Source organism: Anguilla anguilla, chromosome 4, assembly GCF_013347855.1.
Source record: "Anguilla anguilla isolate fAngAng1 chromosome 4, fAngAng1.pri, whole genome shotgun sequence".
NCBI classification, from domain to species: domain Eukaryota; kingdom Metazoa; phylum Chordata; class Actinopteri; order Anguilliformes; family Anguillidae; genus Anguilla; species Anguilla anguilla.
In genome coordinates this window covers 38,931,364-38,944,442 of record NC_049204.1, presented here as the reverse complement: position 1 = coordinate 38,944,442, position 13,079 = coordinate 38,931,364, and the positions used below count along the sequence as shown (strand labels likewise).

The window sequence follows — 13,079 nt, the reverse complement described above, 5'->3', positions numbered from 1 at the left end:
ACCTGAAGTCAAGCCAGCATCTTCAGGGCTTGCATTGAGCTTCATGCTCCTAAATTTCAGTGACATTAACAGCACATTTATAGGGGAGTAGAGGACTTTCATTCCGTGGTAAATCAGGAATTCTATCATTTTTGCAGTACAGCTAATCATTGCTACATACTGTAATCTTCTATATTTATGTCCTTGTACTCCACTTTGGGCATCTGCATGGAGTTTATGGTCTTCCTCAGATTCGCATTCATCTCCAGTTCCAGAACCCCTGCAATGAAAGGAAGCAGTGTAAATGGTGTGTTACAGTATGTGGCATGCACCTTGAAATGATTCAGAGCACTCACACAGTACGCAGAGCACAATTCGATACAGCTGAATCAGTTTTCTGTTGATATAAAACTTTACATTAAAAAAATCATAAAACGTTACATAACACTTTTTTATTGTCCTGAAATCACCAACATTGGCTGTCTTAGTACCAGGTCTGGATCTAAAAAGAGGAGATTTCAAAATGAAATCTTAGTGTTTACAATCAAATAAGGGGTTTGAAGAGGGTTAAGACAAGAAAAAGAGTAAAGAAAGAAGAAAAATGCATAAATGCATTGCACTGCATTCAGGGTTTTAGGCAGCTCACTTACATGGGAATATTTCACCAATATTATATCCATAAATAGTGGATTGCATTTATAGTGCTTATCATGATCTCAAAGTTATTAGTAGTGAAGGAGGAGATGCATCCACCTGGATGATGCACGGCAGCCATATTGAGCCAGAGCGCTCACCACACATTAGCTTTGGCGAAGAGGGAAGAAATAATTGAGCCAGTGGAACAATTCGGTTGAAAAAGCCAGTTTGGAAATTTAATTAATCTAGGCCTGGATTCCATCTAAATTTGTCCTTAATGCACACCTGAATGCGATTTGTTCACATTTAATCTTCTCTTACTGCTTTACATTTATAGATTTCTCTAGATACAAGTAACACCTTCATTTGTTTGTACAGGCCATGATAAGGATGAATGCTGATTGAATCCAGGTCTAAGCCATCTCAAACAGAAGTGAGCATGGTTTTCTTTATGAAGAAGCCTGATTGTTTCCTTTGCTGATTGTCATAGTGAGCAAGGGCAGCGAAGAGGGGTATCCCTGGGAGATGCGTTTTTGAACACAGACAATTCTTCCCAATCAGATGAGAGCTGCAGCTCTATAGGAGTGTGTTTTATGATAGCTGTGGTCTAATTCTATTCAGACCAATTTCACATTGGACAGTGGTTGCGCTAGCCCATGGAATGCTGTGTATTTGGAACACAGGACATAGGCATTTTAAACTAATTGACTTGTGTTCTGATAAAAATAAAAAAAACTTTTTGCTACAAATATGCCAACTCGCAATAATAACACAATAAGTGTATTTAGTTTGTAATTTTATCATGACACTTGTAAAACAATAAATATTTTACTGGGTGTGTAAATGCCAAAAAAGTAAAAAAATGAAGGCTCTGCACACCAAAATTACCTCATACAAGCTTGAAGCGTTAAGTTTTAATTGAAGACAAACATTTCAGCGGTAGCTTTCTTCAGCATAAATCACAAACGACACGATATACAAATCATCTGTATTAAGTTGAAGACAATTGATTTAATTGCTTTTAAAGGGGCAGTTTAATCATTTCAGTCCATTGAAGGGGGGGGGGGGGTGTTAAACAAATACACAATATAAGTAGTATATTGTTCAGTAGTGAAACATTTACACTGAAGAGAGCTAATGCTGAAATGTTTGTCTTTGTCTTCTATTAAAACTTTTTCCTTTTTTTCTCCTTTGATTATGACACTTGTAACAGAAGCGGGATAAAACAGCAGGATTGGCTTGATGAAATCAGAGACAAATAATGTTTTGGAATTCTAATCAAAACTACTGTAATTTTTGCCACACAGGCTAATAATACAACAGAAAACCGTAGGAGTGATTTATGTTTTAATTTACTCATGTTGAGAAACCTTGGGAGAGCGTGACATCTTGTTTTCCACTTGTCATTCAAATTAAGCGCTTTTCTTTGAATGTTGCAATGCTACCAATGGCTGCAAATACCATGATCAATAAACAACACAAATGTCAGACACCGAAGGACAATTGGCTCAAAAAGACAGGCATAATTATTTTGTTGTGGTTCAAGTCCGGGTCATCATCCTCTCGTAGTTATGAAAAAGACCTCTGAATATCTGCGTTTATATGATGCAGTGTATTCATTTCCTGTATTCTGGCTGTTTTTTTCTTCTTAAAAAATGCAGAATCCTGCATGACCATGACCACTGATGGATCTTGCAGGTAAACAAATTACATAAATGTTTAAAATGGAAAAGTTTAATTGAGGAGAAAAGATCTCCAACTGTGTGAGAGAATAGGAAATCTAAACAAAGATGCAGTGAAGTATCTTGGATTTTATGAATGTTTTGCTTTTTGTGTCCTAACCTTTCCTACCACAGTAGTGACAGCGCAATGGCACACAATATTTTTTTTTGTTTTACCTTTATTTAACCAGGGTAGTCACATTTAGATTGACTGATTAATTCTAAGTGGATCTCTTCAGAGGGAACCTCTCATGTGACCCTTCTGAACACTCTCCCTGAGTGCTCTCAGAACAACTGAGTGGAACATTAGACCAGATGGCCCCCCTTTTCACCCAAAGCAGACTGAAGATCTTGAACCCTGACTTAAGGCAGGGTTTCTAAACCCTGGTCCTGGAGGGCTCTGGAGTCATCTAGTTTTCCTTGTTAATCAACAGTTAATTTATAAATTAAAGCAGTTTATTATAGTTAAGTCACCTCACTTGGTTTATTGGTATTTAATTAATTGCTGATTTTAAGACGAAAAGAAAAAAAAAACCTTGGTTTAAAGAACTGAGTTTGAAAGAGGGATCTTCCACCGAGTACATACATGACAGCCCAACAAAGTCACTGCATTCATCAAATACAAGTGAATCAGAATGAAAACAGACTCAAGGCATATGGCAAATGTCAAACCCTCTGCGTGCTTGCATGTGGCTGTCAAGCAGCTCCCTATGGATTCCATAATTTATAATCATAACAATTTCATCAGGCTAGCATGCTCACACAGTATGAGCCATGGGAATCTCAACATGCCACCACAGGCATCAGGAGGAGAACTTTCTGCTTGCTTTCAGAGATTTTATTCCAGCGAGCACATGTTCACAGTCACAATGCACAGCACAAGGTAAAATGTGTGTCACATGCACAGTAAATACTGATCCTGCAAATGCAACGGCCACGGCAGCCACAGGCTTTTCTCGGAAACCTGGGTGAAAAGGTTTCTCCTGTAGGGCCAGTGCATAGTCTATGGGTAAGGAACTGGGCTTGTATCCTAGAGGTTGCAGGTTCAATTCCCATGTAGGACCCTGTTGTTGTACGCTTGAGCAAGATACTTAACCTGAACTACTTCAGTAAATATCCAGCTGTATAAATGAATGCTGTGTAAAAATGCAAGAAGGTTTGTGTGTAAGTTTCTCTGGATAAGTGAACAAAATGATTTATAAATGCAATGATTCATCCTGTGAGCTTTGAGTGAGAATATTAAAGAACCTTTATTTTTTCAGTTTTTCATCTGTGATGGTGAAGTTTATGATGACCGTTAAGAGTTGACATGACATCATATTAGTGTGTATTTCTAGTACTGGATAAGGATAATGTACCACAGTGATTCTAGCAGTGCTATAAGCTCTCTTTATCCAGACTGGAAGACCCCATAGTACACTGTGATTTCCAGAAACTATAGACACTAAATTATACATACGCAATGGGACGAATTTGGGACAGGAAATCAGAAGACTGGATATGGACCTTAAGGACCAGTATCAGCCTGAATTATATGATGTTTGGGAAAATCTCCCCTGTCTTTCAATGGATTTTCACATTTCAGCCTCATTTCAGGTAATGTTAGGAGTTTTCCCATCAATGACAGGAATGTGTGAATGTGTAAAAGCCTGGACTTTCATCAAGAGGTCTGTTGATGTCTGGACGTCCTTGAAGACTAGATATGCAATGAATGAATATAGAATGAATATATGATTTGGCAAAAATTAGAATTGAAAAAAATATGAAACCTTTTTTTACATATGACCATTTTGAGCTTATAATGGGGTCTCCTGGATGCCACTGAGCCTGAGTGGAGGTCCCTGGATCAGAAAAGGTAGAAAACCCCCTGTGTGAAAGGCAAATCAACACATCAACACACAATAACAACAACAAAAAAAAAAACGTGAAATCTTCCCACAAATCGAGAAAGGGTGGTCATAGCAGTAGATAGGCCAGAACTAAGCTACTCTAACCTAGAAACATAGTGCACTATCTCTCTCAACGAAGACAAAGGAAAAAAGAGTGAGCCTTCCGACAAACAACTCTCCTACTCTGACCGAAATCCAGAGGTTTGCGGCGGTGGTTTCAACAGTTTCCAATGAAATGGGCCTCAACAAGGGGCCCTAAACGTCCATGAGAGTTCATGAAAAAGGTTAATAAAAATATTTACATTTTTAAAGTTGTCCAAAAGACAGCCATATACTTCCCATTTGTGGCTAAACTGCAGCACATCCAGGTATTTTCCTGAACTCTAACCTTTCCATGACAACTTCCTTGATAACCGTAGGTACCGGTTTCAAACTTTCAGTTGTCTTCTGTTTACATCCTTCAGTAAAGAAAACATTTCAACATTGCAATATTGTGATGTACTACTATAGATGGGCACTCCAATGTTTGGCTAGTCTCTGATACAAACATAGCACTGACAGGCCTCTGAAAACTCTGTGTAACTTGGGAGTGCTGTGGGATTACATAGAATCAAAGAAATTCTCCTTGGGGTTTGATGTCTGTGATCTGGGTAATTAGTGGCCTAGCTTGTGATCTTTCCTAGCTCTCTGAGAATGGGGATTGCTCCCAGAATTGTATAAAAACTACCAAGTGAACAAGGTAAAAGTTACAGTGAGCCATGCAGCCTAATGTTAACTAACTAACTAAATATCTAAATAGCTTTTCCTGCTTTTATTCATCTGGGGCCACATGTATGAAGGGCACTTATGCATAAAAAGGGCAATGTTCTTTGCAGTCGACATACACAGAATTTCAGAGAGACTGAGCAGATGTTTTAGCCTATTTGATGAGTGGTACTGGTGGTACTGATGAAAAATCAGGCATAAGAGAAAAGAACTAGAAATATGATTATTTTGCCGTTCTTACTCTGTGTAACGGCCTAATGTTTGACTCCAATAAAGTACAGTGAAATTACTGTATCTATTTTAATTGTCCACATTTAACACTCACTGCATGATGCCATTATGAAATTACTACAGATCAGCTTCTCCACAATATAGACAGATAATTATGCCAGCTTCCCTGATTACTTTCAGGTGTGATCAAATATTAAAACTTTGGAAACTCTATATATGTGTAATGTCCATGCCAAACTGGGGGCTATTTTTTTCTTGTAATGTGCACACCTCTGAACTGACAGTATTTACTGACACAGTGACTTTCTCCACATATTTTTGTTTGTGTGAATAAGGTCCAGTGTTTACTTCTTAAGCTTTTGGTGGTGTTGAAATTCTACCGTTCTGTAGGCCAATATGGGCAAATGGCTGGTGGGAAAGCAGTGAAAGGAGAAGAGAGGGCCTCATGATAGAATTTTGAAATGGGAACCCATGGGCCACATTTAAAGAGGTGTTCAAACAAAAGAAACTCCCTTTCCACCTGCAACCGATAACACAAAACAAACTGCTAACATGAAACTGAAACCACAGAGAAACATGCTGCAGGACATAGCAGCTGTGAAATATACTGTAGCTTTATATGAATGCTAAGCCCGCAAGGAAGCCAAAAGGAGCAAAGAGTCTTCAGGCTTTTATTCATTTGGGCCATCAGGCAGACACAGGTGTGCATCATTGACAACCACATCAATCAGCTTCACCTGCAGAATCCACACAAAGGCATGCACACAGACTCCACACAACAATGGAATGTAACAGTAGCCTGTTCCTTTTCCAGTGAAGCTAGTTTAACGAGCCACCACTACAAGACATTCCATTCTTTTTCATTATTTCTCTGCATACTTCACCAGCTCATCAATCTTGATAATATTGCCTGCGTTGTAATAAATTAGGCATAAAAAACCTTAGGCACAAAATAATCCAAATTATAAGAACAGCAAAGTTAACATAGTCTTTCACGGCTGTAAAAACTTGGAAGCCAAATAGGCCTATTACCATATTAAAATTTACAACAAAAATGCATTTACTGTAAATTTCACATGCCATCATATTTTGACCAGAATGCTTTTCAGATCTACAGCTACATACTGTATACAGGTTCTACAGTAAGGATTTGTTCGTCATACAATTATATTGGTGCGAAAACTATAGAAATTATTTTCAGTGTAACTAAATAAATAAGCATATAAATGACCTACTGTTGTCAGTATGGTCTTCAGAAAGGGCTTTCATAAAGCTGTTCTTCAGAGCAATGGCACACAGTGCAGCTTTGAATAATGCATGCCAGTCTCTGTATTCCAAACTGGTTCTGCTCACACCTGCTTTTCGCACAATTCCCAGTGGAAAAGCTGCTAGCTACAGCTACAGACAACCTCTGCCCTGACTGGGGATTAAGGTCACAAGATAATCACACAATACCAGCTTACTTATACAGTATTACCCTGAAATACAGGCACTCACACAATGTTGAAGTTGTCGATGGGGGCTGGAAGGTGGGGCAGGGGGGTTGAGGTTGGCTCACCATTCCCATAAAGCTAACTGTAGCCTGCTGGAAAAATCCTTCTAGAGAAGTATGACTGTTTTACTTGGTGTGTAAGCTGCCTTTAGACTGCTGGAGTGTGGCACTCCAACACTGCTGCATTGTATCAGGTCACCTCATGCTTTCACTTACTGCCCTATTGTGAGCACAACAGATAATTGCACCTTGAGCCGCTATGATATAAATCAATCTATGAAAGTGATAAGAAAGAAGCAGGCTAAATATATATATATATATATATATATATATATATATTATAGAAATGAATAATATCAACTAATGTATTTCTTTAATTCAACACTTTAAACAAAAGTTGTGAAAAAACAATTATTTATAACTTTTTAATAGTTAAATCGACATGATTTCCTTCTGCGGGAAATTTTGTCTATGCTGCATTTTGTCTGAGCTGGTTAAACATAACTATTTAGGCTACTGTTTAAAGGGTAACTTTAAATATCCACCTCTCTGTCTTAAAGGGGATATGTTTTCTTTGTATAATGTAATAAGCTAATACACAGATTAAATCTAGGGTTGAAACCACAATACAGATACCATCACAAAACACTTTGTCATGAGAATAGGCTCTTCTCAGAGAAGAGGCTATGCATTTTTTAATTTACGTTAATAGAGAAGAGGCAGTTTTTAACCTTGTGTAAAAATAACTTCCATTTCAGTAATGCAGGAAATAATCCCAACATAAAGTTTAAAATATGCTATTCAATTGAAATTATTGCACGGGCAATCATCAGAACAGTTTGGCAATTTCACAGGCGGGTGTCTAAACTAAAGTGTGATTCCACAAACTTCAGGTGTTAGAATCCTTTGTTAAGAGACAAAATATTCCAGTGACAGCAGCACAGTAGATGTTGGCATTGACAGAAAAAGTGTGAATTAAATTTAGATCTGACACTCTCTTACTTTCTCTGTTCTCCAACATCCTCAGCCATGGGTTCATTTTTCAGATAAGATCCCATGTCTGTGAGTGAGGCTGTACTCACTTGCATTTTTCTGTCCTATAATCTATCAATGAGTTGATGGAAACACTGTATATATTACAGGAAAAACAACATTATCAAAAGGATGCAACCACAAGTAAACGGCTCAGAGAAGAGATGAATCCCAGACAAGGACTCACGCTGAGATGTTAAATGGCAGCTCCCATGAGAGCAAGATGCCCCTAGAACATCACCATAACTACTGATACACATAACTTTAATTAACTTTTCATATGTCAAGCTCATGATATTGCAATCCATATAAAGCTGTACGTGAGACTAGGCTCAGGCAAAGACTGGTCAGGAACTAACATTAGCCGCAATTCTTGCAGAAATTAATGGTTGTAACAATGAGCAAATTTTTCATTCATTGTGAATTGGTGCACGATGGATTATGGATAATTTTGCTACAAAGAAGTGCTCAGCCTGTTCCGGACCAAAGTCAATATGAAACGTCATTAAGGGTTCTACTTAAACCCTGATGACAACAATTATAACTCTTTTATTCACTTTTTTTCTTTATGCATGAAAAACACCTGTCTGCCTTAATTTTTGGTGAATCATGTGACAAATAATATTTATATTTTACAATAGAAGACAACACATGGTATCTCATTTTATCTGAGTTAGCACCTGAGCCGCAGATGTCGTAAAATGCTAAACTAGTGCTACTGAACCAGTGAGCCATTATACACCATATGACAAAAAGTATCTGGACACCCCTGGGGCTGATTTCCATGGTTTGCGCTAGGCCCCTTAGTTCCATTGAAGGCAAATCTTAATGTAATGACATTCAAGACCATTCTGTGCTTCAAACTTTAACACTTTGGAGAAGACAAGTCCCTGTTTCAGCATGACAATACCCCTCACCCCACTGTGAGTTCCACATAAAATTGACTGGCCTGCACAGAGCCCTACCTCAACTCCATCCAACACCTTTGGAATCAAATGGAAATCCAACTGCAAGCCAGGCCTAATCGCCCAATCAATACCAAACCTCACTAATGGTCTTTTGCCTGAATGTAATCAAACCCCTGCAGCAATGCACCAACATCTAGTATAAAACCTTCCTAGAAGAATGGAGGTTGTTATAGCATGATGAGATGGATATCAGGGGTCCACATACTTTTGGCCATGTAATGTATCTGCTCCTGTTGACATATCTCTTATCAAAGTATCTCTGGCTCAGGCAAACCTCGCATTCTGGCAACAAGTTTGGAGGACTCTCTCTCAAAACTGTATGTTCAGTGTAGTCTGATAACAAGTTGAATGCAGGAAATATGCTTACAGTAACAACTGAAATGTCACCTAATTATTATGGCAAAACAATATTATTATTCTCAACTGCCTTCATTAAAAATGATTAGTATAAGAAAATAACTACATAACCATAAACCATTAAAAAGTATATTGTATACTGTAACAGCAAGTCATATTTGCATAATTATACAGTGCATCCATAATAATGTATTTTTTATTCACAAGCCATTGGTTTAATTATGAAACACAATACTCACTCTCTTTCTGCTGGGTGTCGTATACAACCACAAAAGGAACACCAGGGCCTTGGGAGAGGAAAAGAGGGTCAAAATTCTGGAGTCCAAAAGTCTGGAGTCCATCAAAACAAAGAAACTCTGCTAACCTAATCCAGCTAAAATGCCACAATGACATAATGTTCAGTTTCTAGAACACAGGCATATTCTACAGTATACACAATAACCTAGCATTTTCAACAAATATAAGTGAGCAAGTGTGTAAATGAATGAAAGAATTAATGAATGAATAACCAAGTGAATAAATGAGTAGAAGGTTTATATTCAAAATTCAAATGCAATATATGGAGTAAGCACAAATATTATACACTCTTGTGTAGTGTCTTTAGAAAATAAACTCAATTATATGGCAATCATTTCTGGGCACTGCGCAACAAGCAAGACCGATGCAAGCAAGGTTATGCTGCTATTGTCAGTGGACTATTCCTGGTTGATCCAATTAATAAAAACTAAATGGCTTCCTTGCTTTCTGGAAAAGGGCATTTAAACAAATAAGCTGCCATAGTAACTGAAGATCTTTGGGGCTGGCAACAGTCTTGGCCATGCATCACAAGGACAGATAATGCAATTATCGATGCACTTAGTGGAATGGGAACATAGCAACAAAATATGTTGCCTCTGCAAGTAGGCCAAGGCAGTCTCCTGGTCCTTCATAATATCACATTCATGTCAAATAAAATTTCCCCAAGCAGAAGCGTCTAATTAAATACACATGAGCTACATGGCTTAGAACTTGGTGCTCACGATTAGGTTACTACTAGTCCATTTGTAAGAGAGTTCACAGAAGGGTTCAGTGAAGTTGCAGCATACACACAGTTAAAAGGTACCAACGTTCTATTCAGAAATAACTGATTTGTTCAATACAATAAACATCAATAAGACTTAGCTGAACCTTCTTCAGTAAGAAAGCCTACTAAGCAAATGCCAAGATTTTACTGAATGTCTTAGGCAACAACATTCAGAAAGTATCTGCATGAAAGACTTTTCAGTAAAGATGAGGCTAAAACTTAAAAAAAGGTCCAAAGTCTGAAATAAGAGAACAATCCATTTCTATTTTAAATGTATGCCACTTCTTGAATTGGTGGCCCTGAATGAATCATTGCTTAAATAGCCTACCTGAAAATAGTCTTGACCATCAGTTCCTCTCCATTGTTTTTTGATTAAAAAGCAGAACCTTTGGAACACGTGGATAGAGATATTTTGTGGAAGAATAAAGTGGGACACTTTGCCTCCTACAGAGTGGGTCAGTACCTGAGAAAAGCCAGATGTGGGTGCTGTTTTTTTTTTGTTTTGTTTTGTTTTTTTTTGCAAGTGTTTTCCCAGGGGCCATACCCACCTTCACAGATGAGGAGGAAGTACTCCATGTTCTCACTGAAGGAGCCGCCTACATATCCGCATCGATCCGCAAATTCACACGAGAGGCACCGGCGGTTGAAGTGGCCCGCGGTGTCAGCGCTACAACATGCAATGTCGAAAAACATCCCAGACAATTCCATCATCCAACTCATTTCAACCATACAGTATATATATACCTTTAGAAATTCTATTAGGAAATGGTATCTCCGTTATGAAAATAAATGCCACGTCATTACCTTAATAAAAAAACCAAGTTCATTAATGCAAGTTAATGTTACTGCTGAGTGTCTTTTCACATGCAAAACTCTATACCGTACCTGTAAAGTTGTCTTCTTTTGGGATCGTCTTCTGTACTAAGAAAGTAGCTGTAAAATAAAAATGCATTATGTATCACGTATCAATCTATTATGCCTGTTATCCTGCAGTGATCGTGCAGAGATGCCAGTTTACAAGTGTAGTGAATCGACCATGATTGCATAATGCCTATTTGATCATACAACAGGTAGTTCCAGTCAAGTAATTTGATTGGACAAAAGGCTCTCCCTGACTGCTGATACACGGTGCAACAGCACTGGAACTTTTTAACATATGTAACATATCACTCTACTTTGTCTACATTTTACTAGATACATTGTTGTAAAAAACTGTTATTGTGGATATAGGTTGGCTCAACTAATTAAGACAATTAGAGTGGATTTCTACTCAAACAATTATAAGTTTTTCCTTTTCACTAAACAGATTAGCTTGTTACCAAAAAATATTATTTACAGAACATAAACAAAATGTACTTTTTTATTTTGTTGTCAGTCCTCTGTGTTGGAAAAATCAGCTCTCATGCATGATGCGCAAATGCGTAGCAATGTAGACCAGTGATTCCCAACCTTGTTCCGGGAGACCTACCATTCTGGTTTTCATTTCAACCTTAATTTGTCACACATGATTCTACTAATTAAAAGCTCAACATGATCTCTAGCTGTTGAATGAGGTGTGCTTGGTTAGGATTGGAGTGAAAACCTACAGGAAGTTAAAGCTCTAGGAACAGGATTGAGAACCACTGATGTAGGCGCTGCCTTCACATTCTGGTCCATTTGCAAAAGATTCCTTTGATGCTGTCTCAGAAGGTAACTGCCAACATAGGCAACAAGGCAGAGGGCCTTTGAAATGGAAGCCATTTTGTGTACTGAGGAAGTTTGCTGTTGCGTGTTAGAGAATTCACAGTGCTGCAAATTCAGTTTTAGGGGATTGTTCAATTACATTTCAGATAGGCAAACAATGTCTTTAATGACAACATCAACATCAAATTAAGGTTAAGACAAAGCAAGAGGCTACAATAATTAGAATAAAAATGGAATCTGCCTTCCGTAGTTGATGCTTATACTTTGTGTCCCCTTGCATAAAAGACTCATAGTTACTGTTGACTGCCACTTTGTGACTAATGTTCATTCGCAACAAACCCACCAATCATGTGTCTAATTACATTTTTTAGAGCTTTTTGTTAGCTTTTCTTTGAACTTGTTGCCTGTAGCCTACTGATTGATATGAATGATATGTCACAGCACTGATGATGTTGAACATTTTTACTGGCTTTTTCCAGGATGAAATCCAACTGCTAGTCAATGTAGTCATGACACTACGTGTGGTAAACATTCAGAAATTGCTAGCTGTCATTTCAATTCTTTTGCATTTTAGGTATATTGACTGTAGATAGAGTCAATAGTTTTATTTTACACTCTGAAACAAATGTTTATTATGATGACAGGCAAACCGTTGTGGTAAGCCATAGTGTTAACACATCATTTTTGTCAACACTTCACTGTAGTTTTCATTGAAAACATCAAGTCATATTTTTAATCTTTATTTCATGGTATGCTCAGTGCACGTGGGTGTATGGCTGGAAGCACCAGCACAAGAAACCATGTAATAAACACAGCTAACAGAAACTCTTTCATGCAAATATCCCCAATGAAAATACAGCCTGCAAACATGAATCACATAATTTTCTAACAAATTCAAAAGCAAACATTTTTTCAAAAGGCTTCTGATATTATTGCATGCACGCTGACATTTGTAATCCACTCGAGTAAGCTGTACTACAGTATGTGGGAAGACTGCAACTAATTGCACCCAGTGTGTTCACATGCTTCTCTGACACAGCCGCAGGGAAATTACACATTTTTTTAGACCCATTGTGTTTTTACCTACAGGCTGCATGAATGAAACATGACAACAGAGGTTTTCTCATCTTTTCGTAAGTTCCTATGTTTTACAGCTGATGTACTGTAGGCCTTTAGAAGAACCCAAGCCTATTCATGGAATATATATACAGTGAGCTCCATAATGTTTATATTTGCATCACTGGGGTAAAAGGGCAGTGGACC

General features: G+C 37.8%; 1 protein-coding gene across 5 annotated transcripts in view; it reads right to left on the bottom strand.

Moving 5' to 3' along the window:
- dpp6a (dipeptidyl-peptidase 6a) overlaps positions 1–13,079 on the bottom strand; it is a 269,988-nt gene that overhangs the window by 15,702 nt on the left and 241,207 nt on the right. For all 5 annotated transcript variants that reach the window (XM_035415608.1, XM_035415609.1, XM_035415604.1 and 2 more), the window contains 4 exons: positions 11,019–11,066; positions 10,682–10,800; positions 9,310–9,357; positions 161–259 (listed from right to left, as the gene is read on the bottom strand). In XM_035415608.1, coding sequence (XP_035271499.1) covers positions 161–259; positions 9,310–9,357; positions 10,682–10,800; positions 11,019–11,066 — 314 coding nt within the window. The remainder of the gene's footprint in view (positions 1–160; positions 260–9,309; positions 9,358–10,681; positions 10,801–11,018; positions 11,067–13,079) is intronic.